At 48.7% G+C, this 27,890-nt stretch overlaps 1 protein-coding gene across 1 annotated transcript in view; it reads right to left on the bottom strand.

Moving 5' to 3' along the window:
- Positions 1 to 27,890, bottom strand: part of DNAH5 (dynein axonemal heavy chain 5) — a 4,110,061-nt gene that overhangs the window by 2,718,839 nt on the left and 1,363,332 nt on the right. The window contains exon 15 of the mRNA XM_069219645.1: positions 19,676 to 19,882. Coding sequence (XP_069075746.1) covers positions 19,676 to 19,882 — 207 coding nt within the window. The remainder of the gene's footprint in view (positions 1 to 19,675; positions 19,883 to 27,890) is intronic.

Raw genomic sequence — 27,890 nt, 5'->3', positions numbered from 1 at the left:
CGTGGGTACGGCAAGGCTGTGTGTTTGCCCCTACACTCTTCTCTTTATACATCAACGATATTACTGAACACCTTGGTCAGTGAATAAATGATTCTCCCACTATTAACGGTGAAAAAATCCCTATCCTTCTGTTTGCAAATGACTCACTGCTAAATTCTAAGTCACCAATGGGACTGCAAATTCTGGTGTTAAAATATGAGTCTTTCTGCAAGGAAAGGGGGTTGGAGATAAATTGCTCAAAGACCAAGTATATGGTCTTTGAAACTCTACAGGAAGAATGCGGAGAAATTCCAATCTTCAAAGGGTGTCAGAATTTGATTAAATAGGTATTACCTTGTCTTAAAAACTAAAATGGGACTCTAAAGTAGTACAAATGTCCCCAAAGTTAGCTCATAGTTCTAATGCCATCCTCCGTTTCTTCAGAGCTACAAGCTCTGGCTCTATTTCACCAGCTCCTGAGGCTTATCGAGCCAAGGCCCTTAATGCAGCAACCTACGGCGCAGAATTATGGGGGTATGCTAATACACATAGGATAGAGGTTGCCGAAAACAATTTTATTAGGGTTTTGGCGGCCGTACCAATCAGTTCCCCCTTATACTCTTGAGATATGATATGGGCATTAATCGGGTCACTGATCAAATATTGTTAAAACCCCTACTCTATTGGATAGGGTTCTGGTCTACCCCTAGTTGGCTACATAACAAGGAGGCCTCAGCTACCTGGTTAGGTTAGATTTAGCTTGTTAAGTGCCCTGGTTGTGCTTCGTTTCCACATGGCTTAAAAAGCTGAAGCTTGAGGCACTTTGGGAACAGCCGGACCAAATCTGTAGAGAAGATAAACAGGTACTTGAGGTGGCATATTGGCAGTACACTAGGGAGCATCAACAACATAGGGCTGATTTGAGACATCTTACAGAAACATTTTTGGAGCTTAAAGTTGTGCCTAAATTTGAAGTCTTTTTGGATTATATCACTCCACCCAGGCCAAAGAGTCTGTATCTGTGTTTTAGACACAGCTGCCTGCCTGTGAAAGCTTTTTGCAGTATGTGGCGAAGAGATGGGCCATCTGCCTTTTGCCCCCTGTGTCAATCATTGTCCGAGACAATCAATCATATTGCTATTGTCTGTCCTGGGCATCGAGAGTCAAAGCGGTGTTGGCTCAGGCTACTCTGCCAATCCCTGGAGATTGGGGATTATCGAGTGGGCGTTGTGCCTGTTTAGGTCAAGTTTAGACAACATTCTAGTCTACCCTATGAATTGTTTTCTTCTGGGCGTATGGATGAGAAGATATAGGGTTCTGGCCCGGGAGGGGGCTGGGTGGAGTTACTCCATTGTAAGTGCAAGTACCCAAGAAAAGTAAGGACCCTGATAGGATCAATGTTTGTTATGTCACTTTATGAGCTAAGTAGCTCACTTGACATGTTCTGAATGAGCTTTGGTTATAGTGCAGGTGGGGTCATCTTTTTTTTTTTTGTTTGTTTTTTTCATATTGTTGAAAAGGTTTTAAGGATTTTTAAGGATCATAATGATTTTATGTAAATAATATTTAAACCTATATTTATTATTGTATTGTATAATGTATTATATGTATGCTTTTAGGGCAGCCTGCCGAAAAAAAGTATTTCTACCTACAACTCTAACTATAACAGATGAATTTCTATCATTTTGTGCGTTTAAAATCTGAGCCTATCTATAACATCCCTGTAACCTTTGTTTTTTAAGTGAATATACGTAAAAAAATATATGTATATAAATATTTGTTTTCACTGAAAAAACACAAAGGTTACATAGACATTACAGTTAGGTTAATGTTTTACACACAAAACAAAAACAGAAATTCAGCAGTTATAGTTATACTTATTGTCATACTTATGTTAAGAAACTATATTTTATGGTTTAAAGTTACTTAACAGCATGAGTTATAGCTTCTTCAGATAAGTATAACTGTAAGTATAACTATAACTGCTGAATTTCCGTGGTCAAATTACTATAAGTCGCACACCTCTGTACACAGTGTTGTAAGCTCACTTGTAACACTACATGTGCTGTAACTCAGTACTCTTATCATGCACGGTGTTACTGCAAATTATGTTATTTGCGATGTCATAAGTGTTATTATGAATGCTTTTATTTCACATGGCATAAATGTTCCAATTTGAAATGCAATAAGCTGTGTATGGAAAAGGTTTGAGTTATGGCTAAATTGTGCAGTCTTGTTCAGTAGAATTCAGAACAGTGTAGTGTCGTAGAGTGGATTGTCACAGAGTGGCATGTCATTCAGTGGAGAGTGTTAAACTGTTGTAGAGTTCAATAGAGTGGAGTAGAGTGGAACAGAGCAGAGGCACACAGTGGAATAGAGTCTTCTAGACTGAAGTGTTGTAGAGTGAAGTGGCATATCATTCAGTAAGAGTACAGTGTCACTGAGAATAATAGAGTGTTGTACTGTGGAATAGAGTGGCATAGAGTGAACGGACATATAGGCCCTCATTACAACCCTAGCGGTCAGTGTTAAAGCAGCGTTATTACCACCAACAGGCCGGCGGTAAAATAAAATGGGATTTTGTCCCTGTCGGTCACCGCCATCAAAGACCGCCACTTTAACACACCGACTGCCAGGGTGGTAACGGCCGCTGGGCTGGAGACTTCAGTCTCCAGCCCAGCAGTCGTCACAATCCCACTCTCAGGATTACAACCCAGCTTACCGCCATGGTTTTCGTGCCAAACTTACCGCCACGAAAACCCTGGCGGTAGGGACTATCAGTGCCAGGAAATCCCTTCCCTGGCACTGATAGGGGTCTCCTGCCCCCCTCCTCCTCCCCAGAGTTCTCCCCCACCTTCCCCCTCCTGCCCCGCACATATACACGTCCACCCATATACACACATGCACACTCGCATACCCACCACCACCCACGCATGCACACATACATACCCACACACCACAACACACACGAACATACCTTGTCACACACATGCATTCACAACACACAACACTCACAATCACTCATTCACACATGCATTTAACACGACTCACCCCGCATGCACGCATTCCAAAACACCCTCCCCCCCACACACACACACAACACCCCCACACCCCCCTCTCCTGTCGGAGAACCCAACTTACCTGCTTGCAGAGGGTCCTCCGGCTGGAGACAGTCCGCGGCGCTGCTGGCAGCAGCAGCGTCCGCCAGCAAAACACTGCCAGGCCATATCATTGGTCATGATACGGTCGGCGGTGTTTTGCTGGCATGGCGGTGATGCGGTCAGCAGCGCCGCCTTACCGCCGTCTGCCACCATGACCGTCGGTGGTGTTCCGCCAGCATTTGGCGGAATACCGCCAGCGTTCATGATACTCGTAGACGGCTGGTAGCAAAGGCGGCGATATGTTGGCAGCCGTCACCGTGGCGATAGGCGGTAGTTACCACCAATGTTGTTATGAGGGCCATAGTGGAATAGAGTCTTCAACAATGGAGTGGTGTACAGTGAAGTGGCATATGGTAGAGTACAGTTGAGTGTCATACAGGGAAGTGTATTGGCAGACAGTGGATGGGTATAGAGTGGAGTAGAGTATCATAGAGTGACATACAGTGTAGCAGAGTCGTGTAGAGTGCAGTTGCATACAGTGGAGCAGAGTGTGGGGCACTGGAGCATCGTAGAATGGAGTATTATATAGTGAGGTAAAATGTCATACAGTGGAGTAGAGTAGACTGCAGTGGATTAGTGTAAAGTAGAGTTAGGTGTTGTAGCGTACAGTTGAGTAAAATGTCATAGTGTTGCAGAGTTCAGTGCTGTACAGTAGAGAAGAGTGTTGTGTTGAGTGTGGTAGAGTGGAGAGATATAGACTGTCATAGAGTTGAGTGGCATACAGTGGTGTACAGTGGAGTGACATACAGTGGAGTAAGAGTACCATGGAGTGCTGCACCATACAGCAGAGTGGAGTAAAGTGGGGTAGAGTGGTATACAGAGAAATGTATAGAGTATCGATGAGTAGAGTATTGTAGAATGGCTTAGGGTGGAGCAGAGTGCCATGTGGCGGCACAGAATGGACTAGATTGGTGTACAGTTGCGTGTAGGTGTACAGAGTATAGCACAGTGTGATTGAGTGACAGTGTTGTAAAGTCTTGTAGAGTGCAGTGGCATAGAGTGCAGTAGAAAGTCATTCAGTGGAGTGGGGTATAGGATTGTCGTACATTGGCGTAGACTGGGGTACAGTCTTGAAAAGAGGAGCAGAGTGAAGAGGATTTGTGTATAATGTTGTCATGCACAAAGTCATAGCGTACAGTGGAGAGACATAGAGTGGAGTTGCACTGAGTGAAGTGGGATCCAGTGTTGTGGCATAAAGTATCATAGTGTATGGCATGGAGGCATAGACTGGATTGGCAGCAAGTGGAATGGCATAGAGTGAAAGGCACTGCATAGAGTGGTGTAGAGGGAGTTGCGTGCAGTGTTGTATAGTGCAGTACAGTGCTGTACAGTGGCATAGAGTGGACTAGAGTTTCGCAGAGTGGAGTGGTATTTTGTAATGTAGAGTAGAGTTGAGTCTCAGAGTGATATGTTATACAGTACCTTCAAGTGGAAGAACATAGATTGGAATGGTGTGGAGTATAATGTCATGCCGCACAGTGGAATGGTGTGTCATACGGTGCAGTGGTGTGGCGTGTCCTACAGTGGAGTGGAGTGTCATGGAGAGGAGTGGTGTGTTGTGGAGTGAAGTGCAGTGGGATTTTGAACAGTGTGTTAGAGTAAACTGGTGTAGAGTGGAGTAGTGAAGTAGGGCATAGTACAATGGAGTAGTGTCATACAGTAGAGTGAAGTTGAGTGGCCTGCAGTGGCATTGAGGGAGATGCATAGCATATCATAGACAAGTATACAGTGCCATAGTGTGGCATAGAGTGGAGTACAGATTCATAGAGATCACTGGCATAGACTGGCTTAGAGTGGCACAGAATTGAGTGCTGTACAGTGTTGTGGCATACAGTGTTCTGACGTAGACTGTAGTGCAGTACAGTGCGATAGTGTACAGTGGAGAAGCACAGTGTGGCGTGGGGTACATTTGAGTGGCATAGCATGGATAGGGGTAGAATGAAGTAGCATGTCACAGAGTAGTTTCAAGTGATAATGTGTAGTAGCATGTCATTGAGTAGTGTGCAGTTATGTGTCATAAAGTTGCATGTTGTTCAGCATCAAAGTGGAGGGGTGTAAAGTGTACTGTGGTAGAGAGGAGTGGTGCGTTGTGGGGTGGGGTGGCATACAGAGAGTTGCCTAGATTGTTGTAAAAGAGTGGAGTAAAGTCTGGAAGACTAGCACAGGGTGTAGTGGCATGTCAAAGTGTAATAGCATGGTGTATCATACAGTGAAGTGTATTGTGGAGTGGCGGTGTTGTACAGTGGAGGGGCGTAGAGTGTAGTGGCATGTCGGACAGTGGAGTGGCGTGTCAGAAAGTGGCATTTGGTATGGTGTCTTAGAGTAGAGAGGCATAGAGTGAACTGGGATGTCGTAAACTGAAATGACGTACAGTGTATTGGCATGTCATACAGTAGCGTGCCCTGTTATAGAGTGGAGTGCCGTGCCATAGAGTGGATTGGTGGGTTGTCGAGTGGAGTTTCAGGCTGAAGTGCATATCATCAAGTAGAGTGGCATATGGTAGAGTGGAGAGGTGCGAAGTGTTACAGAGTGGAGTGGAGTGCACTGTCATATATTGGAGTGGGGTGTCAGAGAGTGGAATGGCATGTGATAGAGTAGAGTGGCAAATTCATAAAGTGGAGTCGAGTTTTGTGTTGTAGAGTACTGTTAAAGTGACGAAGTGTGAAAACGGCTTAACAGATTTAGATGAAATGTGTCAGACATATAGATTATGTACTGTAAAGGGTCCTTTTTGGTATTTAATCTAAATTCTTTCCGTATTCTTAAAGTTATAGGGCCTTATTCACAAAGGCTAAGTTACACTTTTGTGTATGTTTATATTTGTTTGCTATTCAGAAATGTATTTTAAAAGTAGTATCTCTAAGACAGCGGAGCCTATGTACCTAAAAAGATAGTACAGTCATATCTGTTTATGTGTGCAGACTGGGCTGTAGGAAAGATAACTATCAGTGAAATGCATTTCTGAGGACCAAAAATGTTTAAACATGCACAAAAGTGTAAAGTCACAAGTATGAATCAGGCCCATAAGGCATAAAGACTTAGGGCACAATTATGAGTCTGGCAGTCCAAAGACCGCCAGACTTGTGGTGGAGGTCAGACCACTGCAGCTGCGACGGTCTGACCACCACATTACGAGATTGGCAGTCAGTGCCACCAAAAGACCCACATCTCCACCAGGATCTCTGATCCTGACAGGATGACGGCGGTCGTGGTAGTAATCACGGTGGAGTTGAAGTCATCGCCCCCTTGCTGATTACAGCCATGTTCTCCACCAGCCTTTTCATAGCGGTTCATCTGCCATGAAAAGCCTGGTGGCATGGGCAGTGCAGGGGCCCTCCTACCTAGCACCGTTGTAATGCACACTGTCTGCAGTGCAGACAGTGTGCATTTCAAGGATGCTAGTGGGGGCCCCCAGTGCAACAGCATTAGACTCGGCTCCATGTGGAGCCGAATCCAATGCCGCTGCACATTTTCCAACTGGCTGATCGGAGGAAACCTTGGTTCCTGCCGATCAGCCTAGTGGAAAACTGGTAATGCAGCTGGTGGGGAGACCACCAACTCCATGGTGGTCACCTCACCACGGGCCTGGGTGTCTGGTTTTCCGATCGACAAACTTGTAATCAGGCCCTAAGTGGTATATTGGTCCACTTTATACCATGGTACATGCAGATTTCAAAACAGTATATGATTGAATAATCACTGTCCTTTCAAAAGTAAAAGGCAGCCATATTTTTTAGGCCACACTTCGGCTGTGTTCTGGTATTTAGATGTAAATATAGAGTCCTACTGTTTTGTCCATTTATATATGTGGGTAATGCTAAGTATAATTAGTTTTTTTACTTTACGTATTATTACCAAAGGTTGCGAAGTACTGCGGTACTACCATAGTCTGTAGACCAGACTTAGGCGGTCATTACAACATTGGCAGTAAAAGCCGCTTACCGCCGTGCAGAAGACCGCCAACACACCGCCGCGGAATTCCACCACAGCTATTATGACCCACATTTCGGAATCCTCCAAAATTCAGACACCCACACAAGTCCGCCACACCAAAGGTCAGTGATAAACTGGCGAAAACAAAACTTCCACTGTCACGCCAACAGAAATACGCCCACACTATCACGACACACGAATCCACGCGGATCCATGTGTGTATCAAAATACACACATATTTACAAAACACAGCCACATTGGACAATTCAAAATACACACACCTGATACACATACACACACCACTCCCACACACCCAATACAATATAAAACACACAGCCACAACACCCACAAACCCCCACGACAAAAAATTCCGAAAGAAGGCCAGAGAGAGAGCACCAGCAAGAACAACAGCATCCACAGGCACACAACACCATCACCCACACAACTTCCACGCACCTCACACAACACACCACTACATATCAGCACACTTATCACCACACACTCCACCCCACACATCACCGACACCACCCCATGGCACGGCAAAGACACCCCAGGTTCTCGGAGGAGGAGCTCAGGGTCATAGTGGAAGAAATCATCCGGGTAGAGCCACAGCTATTCGGAGCACAGGTGCAGCACACCTCCACTGCAAGGAAGATGGAGCTATGGCGAAGAATAGTGGACAGGTTCAACGCAGTGGGACAGCCCCCCAGAAATCGTGAGGACTTCAGGAAGCTGTGGAACGACCTACGGGGGAAGGTGCGTTCCGTGGTCTCAAGACACCACCTGGCGGTTCAGTGGACTGGCGGCGGACCCCCACCTCCTCCCCCACAACTAACAACATGGGAGGAGCAGGTCTTGGAGATTCTGCATCCTGAGGGCCTCGCAGGAGTAGGTGGAGGAATGGACTCTGGTAAGTCAAATCTTAACTATTACAACCCCCACCCTACCTGCATGCTATCACATACCCCCACCATCACCCCCAGCACCCCAACTCCTCACATATGTCCCAACATCACAAACCACCCATCCCAACACCAAGCCCTGCATGCATCAACAAAGCATGGACACCCATCACTAAAGCATGCCCACTGCACATACCAATACAACCCCCTAAACCATCTTCACACAAGGTCTCACACAGGAATGCAAGCACTGGGGTACACGGTCACCCACCCACTGCACACCATGACACACACAGATGTAATAAACATCCTTTTATACCCCTGCAGGACCCCTTCCCAACGTCACCGGCCAGGAGGGTCCACACATGTCCACACCACCAACAGAAGAGGCCCACAGTGATGACAGCACCTCTGTCCAAATGGATCTAGATGACCAGCCCGGCCCATCGGGGAACTCGGACAGTCGGGTCCCATCACCCAGTCACAGGCGACTACCGACCTTCCACCCTCTGGAAACACCAGCACAGCACCCACCCAGCGAGCCCATACCTCCGTCCCCAGGACAAGTCAATCAGCAGTGTGTCCACCACCTTCAGGGAACCCAGGCTAACCCACCACCCCAACAACAACAGGGACCTGGGGGCAGTGGTAGTGGGCACACGGTCCAGGGGACGGAGGCCCAGGAACACAGGGGAACTGGGAGGGCTGCTGTGCGACAGGGGGCGGACAGGCCAAGGGAACCCACTCTCCACGAGGCCCTCTCCTCCATCATGGGAGCCTACCACCACTCCCAGGAGACGATGGCAACGGTACTGGTCAGGTTTCAGGAGACCCAGCGCCTGTAGGAGGAACAGTATATTGGCTTCAGGGAGGAACTCAGAACCATCAGCTCCACCCTGGGCACCATCGTAGGGGTGCTGAAGGAAGTACTCAACACCAGGAGGGACACTGTGGCACTATAAGGGGCCCCTGACACTAGCATGGACGATGAACTGCCCACCACCTCCGCCGGCGCTAGTGGACAGGACGCCCCGCCACAGGACCACCACACCAGCCCCCCACCCCCTGCAGAGGGAGAACCACCCCGCAAACGGTCCCTGAGATCCAGGACAAAAACAGAGCACGATGCCAAGACCCCCGCCAAGAAATGAGACAACCCTGATTGTTATCCTACTGTCCCACTTTGTCACCCTGTCCATACTGAAACTGCCCCAGCTCCACTTTCTATGCCCATATGGGCAATGCACCTGTGAGACTAATAGACTGGACTCTGCCATGGACATTCCTCCGCCATCACCCCTCAGCATTTCTCTACCCCCTCCAATATTGAGCAATTAAATAAACACACTTAAAGCACAAAACAATATGGAGTCTGTCTGTGATTTCAAAATTGTGTATTAGCAATTACAGTGACAAAATGCTCTTTCAAGTTTAATGTCAACATACCCATGTCACACAGCTCTAGTCCATGAGGAATCTAAGCAGATGTCACACAGTGGGACCCACATTTGTGAAATCGTAAGGGAAAGTGACAACTCAGTGACCATACACTGGGTGAAAACGACACACAGTAGAGAGGTAGTAGTGTTTAAGTACATGTAGTAGGCAGGTTTGTATTCTTACCTGTGTCTCACTGGAAATATTGCTGGATCACTGAGTCCCTGTTGTGCATGTCTTCTTCCCCTGCTTCCTCGTCTTCACTGTCCACAGGCTCCACAGCTGCAACAACACCGCCATCTGGACCATCCTCCTGCAGAAAAGGCACCTGTTGTCGCAAAGCCATGTTATGAAGCATACAGCAGGCCACGATGATCTGGCACACCTTCTTTGGTGAGTAGAATAGGGATCCACCTGCCATATGGAGGCACCTGAACCTGGCCTTCAGGAGGCCAAAGGTCCGCTCGATCACCCTCCTAGTTCACCCATGGGCCTCATTGTAGCGTTCCTCTGCCCTTGTCCTGGGATTCCTCACTGGGGTCAGTAGCCATGACAGGTTGGGGTAACCAGAGTCACCTGCAAATTGTGAGGGACAACTGTTAGACACGCACTAACCTGGAGGGATATCCCCAGACCCAGACAACCATTCCCACTGACTTGCTTCCAGGTGCTCACCTAACAGCCACACACGGTGCCTCTGGAGTTGACCCATCACATAAGGGATGCTGCTATTCCGCAGGAGGTAGGCGTCATGCACTGAGCCAGGGAACATGGCATTCACATGGGAGATGTACTGGTCTGCCAAACATATCACATGTACATGCATCGAATGATAACTCTTCCGGTTTCTGTACACCTGTTCACTCCTGTGGGGGTACCAAAGCCACATGTGTCCCATCAATGGCACCTATGATGTTGGGGATGTGTCCCAGGGCATAGAAATCCCCTTTCACTGTAGGCAAATCCTCCACCTGAGGGAAAACGATGTAGCTCTGCATGTGTTTCAGAAGGGCAGACAACACTCTGGACAATATGTTGGCAAACATAGGCTGGGACATCCCTGATGCCATGGCCACTGTTGTCTGAAAGGAGCCACTTGCAAGGAAATGTAGCACTGACAGCACCTACACTTGAGGGGGGATTCCTGTGGGATGGGGGATTGCTGACATCAGGTCTGGCTCCAACCGGATACACAGTTCCTTGGATTGTGGAACGGTCAAGCCTGTATGTGATAATCAAATGTCACTCCTCCATTGTCGACAGGTCCACCAACGGTCGGTACACCGGAGGATGCCGCCATCTCCTCACATGTCCCAGCGAACGGTGCCTATGAAGGACAACAGCGAGCACAGAGTCAAACAACTCAGAGGTACGTACACACAGTTTACACAGAACACCTATCATACACAAAAGGTGGCCTGTATGTGTGTTGAGTCTAGGCCTAGGTATGAGTGACACAGTTGGAAATGAAGCCATGTGGGCCCCTGAAATGGCGGCTGCCTGACCTGTAAAGTGGGACAATGGGATGTGAGGTAACTGCGCTGGCGTTGTACACCGTCGCGGTAGGTGGTCGAAGACCGCGGCGCGATGCTGCATGGGTTAACATTGGACCCTATGGGTCCCAGGAGCCAATGGCGATGTACGCGGGACGTGACCGCCATTTTCTATTACTTCAATCACTTGATACCTGATCTTTGACAGGAGAGGACCTACACTGCAAGTGCTGCTGTGACCTCAGTCTGGAAGAGACAATGGCTCGAGTGTCTGGGGAAAGGGCCCCTGCCTTCACATCGGAGGAGTTGGAGAAACTCGTGGCTGGGGTCCTCCCCCAGTACACGCTACTCTATGGTCCTCCAGACAAACAGGTAAGTACACAGGGAGCATGTTGTATGGGCTATGCCTGTGTGGAAAGAGCTGGATGTAAGAAGGAAGGGGGGGAGAGTGCTGCGTGCATGAAAGATGGTGAATGCATGTGCCACATGGCAAGGGTAGGGATGGGGGCCAATCACTTCGACGGTGCAGTTGGTAATAACTTCTCTTTTTGCCCTGTACATTTCATGTAGGTCAGCGCCCACCAGAAGAAAGATATTTGATGTGCCATCGCCAAGGACGTCCGGACCCTGGGGGTCTACCACAGACGGAGCACCCACTGTCGGAAAAGATGGGAGGACATTCGCCGCTGGAGCAAGAAGACGGTGGAGGCTCAGCTGGGGATGGCCTCTCAACGTGGGAGGGGTGCCCATTGCACCATGACCCCCCTGATGTTCAGGATCTTTGCGGTAGCCTACCCGGAGTTGGATGGGCGCTTGAGGGCATCACAGCAGCCATAAGGGGGTGAGTACACTCTCATTCTGCTGACTTTGCGCGCAGTGGAGGTGTCTGGGTGGGGGAGGAGGGCTGTGGGTTTCCCTAGGCCAGGGCGAGTTCCGTAGGCAAGGCCCCTCCGTATGTCAGGCCCTGGGGCACCCCAGCCCACCTCTGTAGAGTGCCAAGTACAGCTAGTCATGCCCCTGTGTCATCTATGTGTGCAGATGTCGTCCATAGCCTTGTAGGCCATTTCCCAGAAATTGAACAGTGGAGCCCAAGAGCGTGGCGTAGTGCAGGGGGCTTCTGTGTCTGTCGTGTCCGCCAACTGTAGCGGTAATGCATGCACTCAACATGTCTTTCTTTTGTCTCCCCCCCCCTTTTTGTGGTCTCCCTGTTCTTGTGTGCATTAGCATCATCAGGCGGAGGAGCAGTGGCAACGGAGCACGAGGGAGCTGCATCCCACATGGCCCTGGAGGGCGACACTACGGAGTCTGAATTCACCAGTGGGACGGAGGGCGAAGGGAGCTCCACGGCGGGGACAGGAGCTGACATCAACGACACGGACTCGTCCTCTGATGGGAGCTCCCTTGTGGTGGCGGCAACATCTGTGCCCCCCGCATCTACAGGTACAGCCGCCACCCCCCCTACCAGCACCGCCCTCCCAGCAGCCCCTCAGCCTTTGCCCCGTGCCCGCTCACCCAGGAGGGTGGGCATCACCTTCGCCCCAGGCACCTCAGGCCCTGCCCCAGTCACTCCTGCTGCCCTCAGTGAGGAGGCCATTGACCTCCTCAGGTCCCTCACTATTGGGCAGTCAACCATTTTGAATGCCATCCAGGGTGTAGAGAGGCAGTTGCAACAAACAAATGCATTCCTGGAGGGCATTCATTCTGGTCAGACTGCCCTTCACCGAGCTTTTCAGACTCTGGCCTCAGCACTGATGGCAGCCATTGTCCCCGTCTCTAGCCTCCCCCCTCCAACTTCCTCAACCCCGACCCAATCCCCTGTACCTCAGCCTATCCCAAGCACACCTACAGACCAACATGCACACACGTCAACACCCAAGGGAAGTTCAGGCAAACATAAGCACCATACATCCCACAGGCACTCACGCAAGCATCACACACATGCAGACACACCAACATCCACTGCCTCCACTGTGTCCCCCTCCTCCTCGTCTCCCTCCTCCCTCCTAGTCTCGTCTACACTCACACCTGCATGCACTACCTCTACAGCCACTACGTCCCTCTCCAGCACACCCACCACAACACCCCGCTCACGTGCAGTCACCACCCCCACTACCATTCACACGTCCCCTGTGTCCTCTCTCAGTGTGTCTGTGACGCCCCCTCCCAAGATACACAAACGCAGGCACACACCCACCCAACAGTCATCCACCTCACGACAGCCTCCAGCACATGCACCTTCACCCAAAGTCACCAAACGTACACCTCCTACAACCACCACCTCTTCCCCCACTCCCAAATCCCCGCCAGCTACCCGTCCCAGTGTGTCCCAAAAACTTTTCCTGTCCAACCTTGACCTCTTTCCCAAACCTCCCCCACCCCGTCCATCTCATAGGTCCCGAACTAGCACCTCAGCCACAACATCTCCGGAACCAGTGGTGCCTGTAGTCACCGGAATGTGGAGTGCACCGGCCACCAGGGCAGCCAGTGTGGCACGGAGCCACAGCACAGACAGTCCCCCACCTGTGAAGCATCAGAAGTTGGCCAGTGCCCGGCGGGAGAGGGGGAAGACTCCAGCCACCAAAGCCGCTCCCAGGCGTCCCGTTGGGAGTGTGGAGTCAGCTGTGACACCTTCCAAGGTGGGGAAGGGCCACAAGAAACCCGGAAAGTCTGGGAAGAGCTGCGCGGCGGAGAAGACCGCCATCATCCCCGCTGCCCAGGAGGCCACCGCCAGCACCAGCCCAGCTGCCCAGGAGGCCACTGCCAGCACCAGCCCAGCTGGGCCATGAAGGACCGCCAGCAAAAGGCCCGCTGGACCATGAAGGACCGCCAGCAGCTGAGACCCTGCAATGGAGACCGCCATCTGAAGCACCGCTGAACAGGGCACCGCCATCTCAAGCACCGCTGAACAGGGCACCGCCATCTGAAGCACCGTTGAACAGGGCACCACCATCTCAAGCACCGCTGAACAGGGCACCGCCATCTCAAGCACCGCTGAACAGGGTACAGCCATCTCAAGCACCGCTAGCCCATGAGCGGCAGGGGCACTGATGCAACTGAGTCCGTCACAGGGTTAATGATGCACTCTGGGCACCATGCCCCCTCCAGAACCAGTGGAGACTGACATCCACTACCTCTGTCCTTCACAGGATGAAGCACTCTCAGCACCATGCCCCCTCCAGAACCAGTGGAGACTGTCATCCACTTGTGAGACTGTGGCTTCGCACTCCCCAGGATTGAACAGTGGGCAGACCACCCACTGTAGAGACTTGAGAAACTGTGGCTTTGCACTCCCCAGGATTGTACAGTGGGCAGACCACCCACTGTAGAGACTTGAGAGACTGTGGCTTTGCACTCCCCAGGATTGAACAGTGGTCAGACCACCCACTGTAGAGACTTGAGAGACTGTGTCTTTGCACTCCCCAGGATTGAACGGTGGGCAGACCACCCACTGTAGAGACTTGTGAGACTGTGGCTTTGCACTCCCCAGGATTTAACAGTGGGCATGTGGCCCCCTCGTGGATTTGTCATCGTGCACTCAAGCGGATGAGGTGCCCCCCCTTTCCCTCCCCCTGATGTGCCTGTTTTATTGCTCTCTGATGCCCCTGCAGTGTTCTCTCCGTCAGTCGGGGATCTTGTGTGGGCCTCGCCCATACCGTGTGGTCCCAGTGTTCCACGGACTATCTTAGTGCACTACCTGGACTACTATGCTTGGTATATATTTTGTACATTGTGTATATATATTTCTGCCTACTTGTTTTTAATATATCACAATCGTTACACTAATTTTATATTGTCTTTGCATTCTTCCGGGGGGTTTGGAGGGGTGTAACTGTGATGTATTGATATGCTATTGTGTGTGTTGTAGTGGGTGAGGGTGGGGGTGTTGCGTGGTGTGTCCCTGTTTTTTCCCTCCTCCCTCCCCTGGGTCGTAGGTGCAGTACTCACCGTGGTCTTCGCCTCCGGTGTTCGTGCTCCTGGTAGAGGAGCAGGAAGACTATTGCAGGGAGAATTGGGAGTTCCGGGTCCATGGTGTCCTCGTTCCTCGTGGGGTGTGTAAAGGTGAGCATTTTCCCTTCGGGATTCCTGTTTCCGCTGTGTTTTATATATCCGCGGTGAATCCGCCCCGGAAAAGGTGGCGGATTGGCCTGTCATAATAGTGTGGGCGGTACATTGTCTCCCGCCTGTCTGTTGCCAGTGACCGCCGCGTTGTTTGTTTGTACCGACGTGGCGGTCAGAGTGTTAAAGTGCCTGTCTTTGTTGGCGGTTTCCGCCACGGTCGTAATTGCAATTTTTTTAGCGCCGGCCTGTTGGCGGTTTTACCGCCGCTTTAACACCGTCCGCCAGGGTTGTAATGACCACCTTAGTGTGCGTTCAGAGTTAAATATAGTGTATTAGATTTTTTTTTAATGTTTACAATTTGTTTATTTGTTTTTAAATACACACTACTAGACTACATTTCCGTTTTAAACCCAGAACACTGAATATGTATTATGTAAACACTATTTTTCCCTTCCAAAAATGTAAAGTGCAAAACATAGTGTCCACCATGCTTACTGTCCGATATAAGTTTTAAGAGGAAACACAGTGTAGCACATAATTCATTAATATTTTTACATACCTATTAAATTTTTTAGGTACACTGTGCTACACTATATTTTCTTTTAAATCTAAAGTAATATCTTTTTTTTAAATTTGGTATATGTGTAATTTTTTTTTTTACATTTTTGAAAGTAGTGGATTAATTTCTAGGTATTACTTCGGTACTCCATAATATTTATTTAAAAAAATTAAATTTTATAAAAAATTAAGACTTTAGTAGCTATATTTGTGCAATGTAGTGTCATTTGTTTTTTTATTTATTTGTGTAAGTAGTGCAGTAATTTGTGGATAGCAACCCGGTACTTTGTAAACGTTTTTTAAAATTAAATATGAAAAAAATGAAAATACACAGTAGTATGCTATAATTCTGAAATATAGTGTCATCCAGGGTCTTTTTCATTTGTTAAAATTTCTTTTTTTTAAAGTTTTAAGTACTTTGGTATTTTCTTGTAAGTACTGCAGTACTCTGTAAATTGTTGTGAACATATACAGCACATTTTAAATAATTTCCCCTACCTATTACCACTTTAACAAAGCAGTAATAGGTAGAGAAAAAAAATCTAAAACCTAATACTTACCTTTATCTAGTGTCTCAACCTGCAGCACAGCCAATGTGTACTTACAACAACATGGCTGCTTTTAACTTTTGTAAAGGCAGTCACTAGTCCGTCACACAATGCCTTGTCATTGCTATGTACCGCGGTGCTGTCAGTGCAAAATTTCACAAAACTACCGCAGCCTAAGCTATCACTTTGTTTAAATGCTGTAGAACTTTAAAAATACCTAATACCACAAAGGATCATCTGCAAACCATAATCTAAAATCCCTAAAATCCTACCACATTTCATGGTAATCCAACAGGCTGTTTGGCTGATAAGCATAAGTACAAAATCTATGGAAAATCCATTGAAGTAAAAACACGTTTTTGTCCCTCCTTTTTCTCTGCACCCCCTTGACCAATCACTGCAAAACTTTGCATCATCTGCCAATCTAAAATAAAGCTATAGGTCTGCTAAGTTTTGTGGACATTTGTCAAACAGGAGCAAAGTAATTAACGATCAAAAATCCAAGGAATTCCTATCTCTGGGTCTATACTTACTGGGCCCAGTCTATATATATATATATTATACTTATAAAGCTTTCAGTTAATCTGTTTTTGTGACATTCACATTATACTTCATCTACTGCAGCATACAGCACACGCCAGCCAACCTCAGTTACTAACTAACTTCCCTGTGAGCCCTTTCTCAAGTAGCACATCAAACAAAGTAAATATCTTATGTGCAAGGGACTATTATGGCCTGTATTTTTTTGAGACCATATTATATTGTGCTTTTAGCCAATGTTATTTTATATATTGGTGAGGACTTGGCGGCTCACCCAACAATAAAATGTTACAAAATCATGATGAAATAAAACAAACATTGGCAAAGCTGAAATACTAATAAGACTAGTAGCAAATGCCAGACCTATTGGCTTTGTCGATGTTTGTTTATTTGGAGGATTGCCGATGGGGAATTTCGGAAGACACTCCCTTTGGATTCTACTGCTTGCACAGTACATTGTTTTGTGTTAGTCTAAGTGTCTCAGAGGTTACAGCACAGAAATTAACAGGGATTCTACTCTATGAATGATAAGTCTGTTGCTGTAATAATATACTCTAACCCTGAAGGGCTCTAAAAATGCTTTAGTTTAGAAGGTGCTGCGTTCTAGATGCCATAGCCCACTCTACATCCCTCGTATTGTCTAATATTTAATGATTTGGGGCTTGGTTTGCTACTGTTTACGCTACCCTGGCAGCAGACACGTTTTCATCCTGACCTGTTATATCAGCTTTGCACTACTGCTCTTAAAGTTTTTTAACTTATTTTACATCTCTAACACCTTCCTCCAAGAGTACCATCTTTTACATGTTTGTATATGCTTCTCACTTTTTCTGTGGGTTCTTGAGCTGTGATACTAACATTCTACTAAGCATTCTACCCCCTCCCCCCAAAACAAAAGTAGAAGTCTCAATTCCGTTGCCATGAGTAACAATGAGACTCTGAGAGCATCTTGCAGAAGCCCAATTCTTCCTTTGTTCCAAGGTTTCTCTGTCATAAGATGAAATGCTATGGACTGCTTGACAGACCTACTTGTTTCTTGGTAAAGTCCTTGATTACTTAAGGTAACAGAAATCTACAGGGAGTGCAGAATTATTAGGCAAGTTGTATTTTTGAGGATTAATTTTATTATTGAACAACAACCATGTTCTCAATGAACCCAAAAAACTCATTAATATCAAAGCTGAATATTTTTGGAAGTAGTTTTTAGTTTGTTTTTAGTTTTAGCTATGTTAGGGGGATATCTGTGTGTGCAGGTGACTATTACTGTGCATAATTATTAGGCAACTTAACAAAAAAAAATATATACCCATTTCAATTATTTATTATTACCAGTGAAACCAATATAACATCTCAACATTCACAAATATACATTTCTGACATTCAAAAACAAAACAAAAACAAATCAGTGACCAATATAGCCACCTTTCTTTGCAAGGACACTCAAAAGCCTGCCATCCATGGATTCTGTCAGTGTTTTGATCTGTTCACCATCAACATTGCGTGCAGCAGCAACCACAGCCTCCCAGACACTGTTCAGAGAGGTGTACTGTTTTCCCTCCTTGTAAATCTCACATTTGATGATGGACCACAGGTTCTCAATGGGGTTCAGATCAGGTGAACCAGGAGGCCATGTCATTAGATTTCCTTCTTTTATACCCTTTCTTGCCAGCCACGCTGTGGAGTACTTGGACGCGTGTGATGGAGCATTGTCCTGCATGAGAATCATGTTTTTCTTGAAGGATGCAGACTTCTTCCTGTACCACTGCTTGAAGAAGGTGTCTTCCAGGAACTGGCAGTAGGACTGGGAGTTGAGCTTGACTCCATCCTCAACCCGAAAAGGCCCCACAAGCTCATCTTTGATGATACCAGCCCAAACCAGTACTCCACCTCCACCTTGCTGGCGTCTGAGTCGGACTGGAGCTCTCTGCCCTTTACCAATCCAGCCACGGGCCCATCCATCTGGCCCATCAAGACTCACTCTCATTTCATCAGTCCATAAAACCTTAGAAAAATCAGTCTTGAGATATTTCTTGGCCCAGTCTTGACGTTTCAGCTTGTGTGTCTTGTTCAGTGGTGGTCGTCTTTCAGCCTTTCTTACCTTGGCCATGTCTCTGAGTATTGCACACCTTGTGCTTTTGGGCACTCCAGTGATGTTGCAGCTCTGAAATATGGCCAAACTGGTGGCAAGTGGCATCGTGGCAGCTGCAAGCTTGACTTTTCTCAGTTCATGGGCAGTTATTTTGCGCCTTGGTTTTTCCACACGCTTCTTGCGACCCTGTTGACTATTTTGAATGAAACGCTTGATTGTTCGATGATCACGCTTCAGAAGCTTTGCAATTTTAAGAGTGCTGCATCCCTCTGCAAGATATCTCACTATTTTTGACTTTTCTGAGCCTGTCAAGTCCTTCTTTTGACCCATTTTGCCAAAGGAAAGGAAGTTGCCTAATAATTATGCACACCTGATATAGGGTGTTGATGTCATTAGACTACACCCCTTCTCATTACAGAGATGCACATCACCTAATATGCTTAATTGGTAGTAGGCTTTCGAGCCTATACAGCTTGGAGTAAGACAACATGCATAAAGAGGATGATGTGGTCAAAATACTAATTTGCCTAATAATTCTGCACTCCCTGTATGTCCAGAATAAGTGGAATAACACCAAAACTGCATTCCCATTACAGATTTCTATCATAGGTGGATATATGAGTCCGTTTTCTAGACAGCAATAAAAAAAAGCAAGGAGAATCTTTCTCCCTGCTTTTGTGACAGCAATGGTAGCACATACTTCAGGTACCCTGCTATTATTCCATCCTCTATACATTCATCCTTCATATCTGTGATACGTCCCCTTACCCCCTTCCCCTACCCACCCTGGCAAATTTCCTTTTGACAGTTTAGAATGATGGCATTTGTTGTTACTCACCTCAGTGTGATAGCTGTAAAGATGAATAAAGCGTGTAATTACTTTATACAAGTCCTAGTCTCTTTTATAACACGCCCCAAGATGGCAGGCACGTTTACATTACTGTTACTATACAAAATGTATCAAAACATACAATACCTGCACTTTGTTGTAATTGTTTTTATAAACGTCTTGTTTTCGCTGGAGAGAAGCTGCAAAAGGTGGGATGTCAAGACCCAAATGAGCAATGCACTCCGTTTCCCGGATCAAGGTTAGTATCATGAGATCAAAGTTTACAAATAGCTCTCCTGTCTCAGTAGATTTCACCAGCAAAGACGCTTGGAGACCAGATTTAGCTATTTCGACCTGCAAGGAATTAAAACAAAATACTTAAGAGCAATTACACAAAGTATAATCGTAATAAATGAAGGGCAGCAGCCATCTCAAATATAAATCCCACTGTCTTAAAGTAGTAAGACTGATAAACGGAGGAATTCCAGATTGCTTACTTTTGGGTGCGATTATATTAATTTGTTTTCATTTCAACTTGAAAGAATAAATTACTATATCAATTCCACTTCCACAGCTTAACTCAAGGAATACCAATACAAAGCACAACAGAATGACTAATGTGAAAATGCAGGTTCGAAAACAATTAATGTTCGCAAACCTTTACAAAGACACAGTAGGTAAACCGAAGATCACAATATTCCTGCCACAAGGTGCGTATCTTTGGTGTGGATTAAGGTTTGCGGCCCACGTCAGCAATGACTGCCCTAAATGCTTGTAAGCATTATGATGTGGATTATGTGATGTTCACATTCTCTCAATTACCTCTGGATTGCAAAGGACGGTAACAACTGCTTGCATCAGGACTTTATAAAAAAAATGATTTCAGAAAGAGAGGGAGCAGCTTCCCTCATGTCCTGAGTTTTTTTTGTAACTGTAATACCAGTTTAGGGATCGCAGTGGGCCCATGAACCTCAAGAAGAGATCTTCCGACTAGACACCAGGCACAGGTCTTTGCGGGAATGCCTCGTTTGGCATGGGGATGTGCTCCTCCCAGGGCATAAAAGTACTTTTGTCCCTCAATGGGCAGATAAAGGGTGTTTACTCCATGACCAGGAAACAAATGGCTAAAATAGGAGTGGTTGGGGCAGCCTGCAGAAGGATGAGGACAAGCCTGTGCCCCCAGAAGATGCTCAACAGTCTTGGACAGATTGGAGCCCAGCCACACACGTGAGGCACACTCTAAATTGAGAGAAGTGAGGAAATGCTGAGTGGTTTGAATTTTGTGGATCCCCACAAATTCTGAATCTGTTCCTCACAGAAATGTAAGGAAAAGGAGTGATTTCAGCAAATGTTTGAAGTTTGGAAGGCATTCATCCTGGGTAAAACAGTGTTAGTGGGATCCACACAAGTCATACCACCCTGGACCCCTCCGGATGCCTAGTTTTCAGAAATGTTTGCATTTGGTAGGCTTTCCTGGGTGTAAGATGAGCCTGTGCCGAAATTCTGCAGCAATGCACTTTTCTAAATTGGATCACTTTTCATGGTGACAATGTCTCTACAAAGGATTCTGGGACCCTTCCTGATGTGGGCGATAAACAAACCAACACAAGAGGCTTGAAAGAAGTGTGGAAACACAGAAGAGTAGAACAACTGTTATTTTCAATTGGAGTTCTCTCCATTTTGGACTTATAATGTAAGCAAGACAGAACGAGCTTTAAAAAATACCTTCTGAATCTCATATTATCGGTAATCCCACATTCACAGTTGTACAATTAATCACTATTCCTAAACTCAGTATCTTGGACACATTTAAAAGTTCTTAGGCTTCCTTCTTAATCATTTTAACTCGTTAGATTTTACCATATGAATAGAAGCATTGTCAGTACACAATGAAAAATCATTACAAGCCAAAGCTCAGTTACTGGCTCTAGGTACTGTGGCCCTCATTACGAACCTGGCAGTCGGGGATAAAGGGGCAGTAATACCACCAACAGGCCAGCAGTAATTACTGACAAATTATGACCATGGTGCAAAGATCTCCGAAAGACAGCCAATGTACCACACTAACCACCAGGGCAGAAATAAAAGGAACCATGGCAGTAGTAAATGTTCCGCCCACTATATTAAGACACTGCAAACCGTCACCTTTTCCGGGGCGGTACCAACGACATCAAAAGCCTGGAGGAAACTGAGCTCAGAAGGGAAAGGAATCACCACTGGAGACACAGGGAAAGAATCACGCCACCATGGAACCAGAACTGCATGTCTTCCCGATGATATTCTACGTTCTGCTCCACCACGAACACTAACGCTGGCGAAGCCGATGACAGTGAGTACAGCCGCCTAGCACACAAGGGAGGAGGGAGGAAAAAAAGAGTGACACACACACACACACGCACAACACATAGACGCACACGCACAACATGCACCAGACACACAAATAGATGTAATACAAAAACAATTTGACCCTGTAAATCTGTTGAATAATGCAAGGACAAAACGATTTTGCCAAAGTGTCTGTAATAATATCAACAGAGTAGAAATAATAAGTTAAGCAAGATAATAGATATATATATTTTTACAGAAAAAGGGACACAGCCCACTCCACAATTTGCGTGTGCCACATGGCCACAGGCCAAGGTCCAATGCCACACACGTCACCTGCTTCAACACGGAGAGAACGCTGCAGGGGCATCAGTTGGTAAATAGCCAGGCACCTCAGGGGGACGGGGGATGGGGGCACCTCAGCTGGGAGATGTAACAAGACCACTGGTTCAGGTGGGGTGGGGCAACATGCCCTGTGCTTGATCCTGAGGAGTGATGGGCCACAGTCTCTCATGTGGGTGTCATACCCACTGGTTCTGGAGGGGGCAATATGCCCTGTGCTTGATCCTGGGGAGTGATGGGCCACAGTCTCTGGAGTGGGCGTCATACCCACTGGTTCTGTAGGGGGCAACGTGCCCTGTCCTTGATCCTGGGGAGTGATGGCCCACAGTCTCTCATGTGCCTGTCATACCCACTGGTTCTGGAGGGGGCAACATGCCCTGTGCTTGATCCTGGGGAGTAATGGGCCACAGTGTCTCAAGTGGGTGTCTTCCCCACTGGTGCTTGAGTGGACAGGCCGCACAGCAGCCCATTGAGGCAGGATTACATACTGTCCGCCGGTGGTGATGGCTGCACAGTGGTGGTGCTGCTGATGGGGGGAGGCTTCTGCCCATCCCCTGCAACCTTGGACAGCTGCACAGTGGTGGTGCTGCTGGTGGGGGTAGGCTCCTGCCCATCCCCTGCACTCTCGGTTGGATGCACAACCATGGTTGGGGGTGGGAGCTCCGTCACAGATCCTGGTCCAGGCCCCTTACTCTTCCTGCGTGCTGGTGCAGGCTCCATGGCCTTTCAGGTGGCAGGTGCAGGCTCCTTGCTCTTCCTGCCTGCTGGTTCAGGCTCCTGGCCTATCGGGTAACAGGTGCTGGCTCCTTTCCCTTCTTGCCTGTCGGGGCAGTCTCCTTCCTCTTTAGGCTGGCTGGAGCAGGCTCCTTCCCCTTCAGGACATGTGGCCTGGATCCTTTTCAGTACGAGTGGACTGTGTGGCTGAAGTGCTTGGCTGGGTTCTTCCTACCCTGGCAATACGTGCAGGATGGGGGAGAGGGGGAGGTAAGAGGTCAATGGTGGATAGGAACAGTTTTTTAGGGGCATTGGGGTGGGAACAGGGAGAAGGAATGGGAGTGGAGGATGAGGGAGTGGTTGTTGGAGGTGTCTGCTGCTTTTGGGTGCAGGTGCATGGGCAAAATGCTGTTGTGAGGTGGATGGCTGTTGGGTGTCTGAGTGCTTGTGTTTGTGTAGGAGGGGTGGGAGACACAGGGGGAGAGGACACAGGGGACGTGTGCATGGATGTTGTGGAGGTGTCTGCCAGTGAGGTGTGTGTTCTGCTTGGTGTGGTGATGATGCAGGTAGTGGATGGTGATGTAGTGCATGCAGGTGTGAGTGTGGACGTACCTGGGTGGGAGGTGGAGGAGGAGGAGGGGGAGACAGTGGAAATAGTGGATGTGTTGTGTCTGTAACTGGATGGTGTTTGTGTGAGTGCCTGTGGGATGAAGTGTGGTGCTTGTGTCTGCCTGTGACACTTTTGGGTGTTGTCTTGTGTGCATGGCCGCCTATGTGTGTGCTTGGGATAGGTTGGGGTTGAGGGAAATAAGCCTTTGCAGTGGAAGTTGGAGGGGGGATGGTAGAAACTGGGACAATGGCTGCCAACAGAGAGGAGGCCAGAGCCTGAATTGATCTCTGTTGGGCCGCCAATCCAGTGTGAATGCCCTCCAGGAATGCATTAGATTGTTGCATATGGACTGCCAGCCCCTGTGTGGCATTCATAATGGTTGACTGCCCTACAGAGATGGATCTCAGGAGGTCAATAGCCTCCTCGCTAAGGGCAGCAGGGCTCACTGGAGCAGGGCCTGAGGTGCCTGGGGCGAAGGAGATGCCCACCCTTTTGGGTGAGCGGGCACAGGCAACTTGATGAGGGGCTGCTGGGAGGGCAGTGCTGGTACGGGGGTGGCGGCTTTACCTGTAGCTGGGGTGGTCACAGAAGTGTCCGCCACCACCAGGGAGCTTCCATCGGAGGAGGGATCTGTGTCTGAACTGTCCCCTCCAGTCTCCGCCGTGGTGCTCCCCTCAACCTCCGTCCCACCGGTGCCCTCACTGTCGGTGGACTCTGCCTCCTGGGTCCTGTGGGATACAGCTCCCTCAGTCGCCGGTGCCTCTGCTCCTCTGCCAGATGATGCTAATGCACATAAGGACAGGATGAAAAAACAAAAAAAAGGGGGGGGAAGAGACAAAGGATACACTTGGTCAATGGCTGCACCAACACCACCATTGGCGTACACAGCACACTCACACATGGTACAGTTCTACGCAATATGCATTGCACCACCAGATAAATAGTTAGCCACCAAGGCATGGGGAGGGGCACACACCGCAAATGCAGCACACCTGGGACCCACACAGCCCTGACCAGTAGTGGATGCCTACGAGCTAGGTAGCAGGATTATCCCTTCAGAACCCTAGCCACAAGGGGACCTACGCTGCAATGTCAGGCCTTGCCTAGGGGCATCTACTGACACACATCCACCACCCGGATACCACCCTACCATGCGTAAGTTGTAATGATGGGCACTGTACTCACCCCCTTGTGGCTGCTGTGAGGCCCTCAAGCTCCTATCCAACTCAGGTTAGGGCACCGCCAGTATGTGGGCCTTCAGGGATGTCAGGGTTCGACAGGCACCCCTTCCTCGTTGGGAGGCCATCCCCAGCTGGGCCTTTGCCATCTTTCGCGCACAGCGTCTTAGGTCCTCCCACCATTTGCGACAGTGGGTGCTCCGCCTGCCACAGACCCCCAGGGTCCACACCTTCTTGGCGATGGCATGCCATATACCCTTCTTTTGATGGGCACTGACCTGCAGAGGCAATACACACAGGAAAATAGATTTAGACAAACAGTCCTGCCTGTTACACATATGGCCCACCATACCCGTTTCCATCACCATTGACAACCACATGGCCCAGCACACAACCTGTACACCACCCAGAGGACATCCACCCACCCCCCCTTACACAAGGCCTTCACACACACAACTCCATGCAGACATGCCACATGCATCATGCTCACAGTGTACTCACCTGTTGGTCTAGAGGCCCATACAGCAGTCCGTACTGGGGTAGGACCCCATCCACTTGTCTCTCCAACTCCTCCAAAGTGAAGGCTGGGGCCCTATCCCCCGTCACACAGGCCATGGTAGGTTCCAGACACAGGTCACAGCGGCACATGCAGTGTGGGTGCTTTCCTATGGAAGGTCTGGTAGCACGTGAGGAATATGATAGAAAATGGCAGTCACATCCGCGGCGGTGCATACTGTCACCACAGGCGTAGATCACCATTGGCCACTGTACCCCAGAGGGCCCAACGTTAACCAATGAGGAATTGCACGGGGGTTCCGACCGCCTCCCGCAATGGTGCACAACGTCAGCGGAATTACCTCACTTCCACCTGTCCCTCCACACAGGACAGGAGGATGCCATTTCGGATGGGGTAGGGGGGGCAGGCCCTTGAATAATTCTGCGTCACAGGAGATATTAGCACATACTGGACAAATCACAATAACCTATTACATGTTTACAGGATGCAAAGTTCTGTTGTAGCTCCATTGTTCAGTTTGTGACCGGATCCACACTCTTGTGTCCCTTAGCTTGCTTCCGCTGCGGATGAATAGGAAATAGAGACATACCCCCATGTACAGACCCCTGGTGGACCTGGCAACATTGGAGGACAGGCACATTATCCTCACCTTTGGACTTGACAGGGCCACAATCACAGAGCTGTGTGCCCAATTCGAGCCTGACCTGATATCTGCTATCCGTCACCCCACTGGGATCACCCCTCTGTGCAAGTGCTATCTGTACTCCATTTCCTGGCAACTGGTTCTTTCCAAGTGACAGTGGGCTTGGCAGCAGGAATGTCACAACCAATGTTCTTAATCGTGCTGACAAGAGTGTTGTCTGCCCTGATAAAACACATGTTCAGCTACATTGTTTTCCCCCAGGTTGAAGATTTGGCCACAGTGAAGGCTGAGTTTTATGTAATGGGACATATCCCCAACATAACTGGGGCGATTGACGGAACACATATTGCATTTGTGCCCCCCCATCGCCAGAATGAACAGGTGTTCAGGAATCCGAAGAGTTTCCACTCTATGGATGTTCTGATGGTGTGCCTTGCGGACCAGTACATCTCCCACATCAGTGCTAAGTATCCTGGGTCGGTGTATGATGCCTTTGTCCTAAGGAATAGCAGCATCCCAAATGCGATGGGCCAACTACAGAGGCTTGATCCTGGGGAGTAATGGGCCACAGTGTCTCAAGTGGGTGTCTTCCCCACTGGTGCTTGAGTGGACAGGCCGCACAGCAGCCCATTGAGGCAGGATTACATACTGTCCGCCGGTGGTGATGGCTGCACAGTGGTGGTGCTGCTGATGGGGGGAGGCTTCTGCCCATCCCCTGCAACCTTGGACAGCTGCACAGTGGTGGTGCTGCTGGTGGGGGTAGGCTCCTGCCCATCCCCTGCACTCTCGGTTGGATGCACAACCATGGTTGGGGGTGGGAGCTCCGTCACAGATCCTGGTCCAGGCCCCTTACTCTTCCTGCGTGCTGGTGCAGGCTCCATGGCCTTTCAGGTGGCAGGTGCAGGCTCCTTGCTCTTCCTGCCTGCTGGTTCAGGCTCCTGGCCTATCGGGTAACAGGTGCTGGCTCCTTTCCCTTCTTGCCTGTCGGGGCAGTCTCCTTCCTCTTTAGGCTGGCTGGAGCAGGCTCCTTCCCCTTCAGGACATGTGGCCTGGATCCTTTTCAGTACGAGTGGACTGTGTGGCTGAAGTGCTTGGCTGGGTTCTTCCTACCCTGGCAATACGTGCAGGATGGGGGAGAGGGGGAGGTAAGAGGTCAATGGTGGATAGGAACAGTTTTTTAGGGGCATTGGGGTGGGAACAGGGAGAAGGAATGGGAGTGGAGGATGAGGGAGTGGTTGTTGGAGGTGTCTGCTGCTTTTGGGTGCAGGTGCATGGGCAAAATGCTGTTGTGAGGTGGATGGCTGTTGGGTGTCTGAGTGCTTGTGTTTGTGTAGGAGGGGTGGGAGACACAGGGGGAGAGGACACAGGGGACGTGTGCATGGATGTTGTGGAGGTGTCTGCCAGTGAGGTGTGTGTTCTGCTTGGTGTGGTGATGATGCAGGTAGTGGATGGTGATGTAGTGCATGCAGGTGTGAGTGTGGACGTACCTGGGTGGGAGGTGGAGGAGGAGGAGGGGGAGACAGTGGAAATAGTGGATGTGTTGTGTCTGTAACTGGATGGTGTTTGTGTGAGTGCCTGTGGGATGAAGTGTGGTGCTTGTGTCTGCCTGTGACACTTTTGGGTGTTGTCTTGTGTGCATGGCCGCCTATGTGTGTGCTTGGGATAGGTTGGGGTTGAGGGAAATAAGCCTTTGCAGTGGAAGTTGGAGGGGGGATGGTAGAAACTGGGACAATGGCTGCCAACAGAGAGGAGGCCAGAGCCTGAATTGATCTCTGTTGGGCCGCCAATCCAGTGTGAATGCCCTCCAGGAATGCATTAGATTGTTGCATATGGACTGCCAGCCCCTGTGTGGCATTCATAATGGTTGACTGCCCTACAGAGATGGATCTCAGGAGGTCAATAGCCTCCTCGCTAAGGGCAGCAGGGCTCACTGGAGCAGGGCCTGAGGTGCCTGGGGCGAAGGAGATGCCCACCCTTTTGGGTGAGCGGGCACAGGCAACTTGATGAGGGGCTGCTGGGAGGGCAGTGCTGGT

This window comes from Pleurodeles waltl, chromosome 2_2 (genome assembly GCF_031143425.1).
Source record: "Pleurodeles waltl isolate 20211129_DDA chromosome 2_2, aPleWal1.hap1.20221129, whole genome shotgun sequence".
NCBI classification, from domain to species: Eukaryota; Metazoa; Chordata; class Amphibia; order Caudata; family Salamandridae; genus Pleurodeles; species Pleurodeles waltl.
This window is presented reverse-complemented; position numbering and strand designations above follow the sequence as displayed.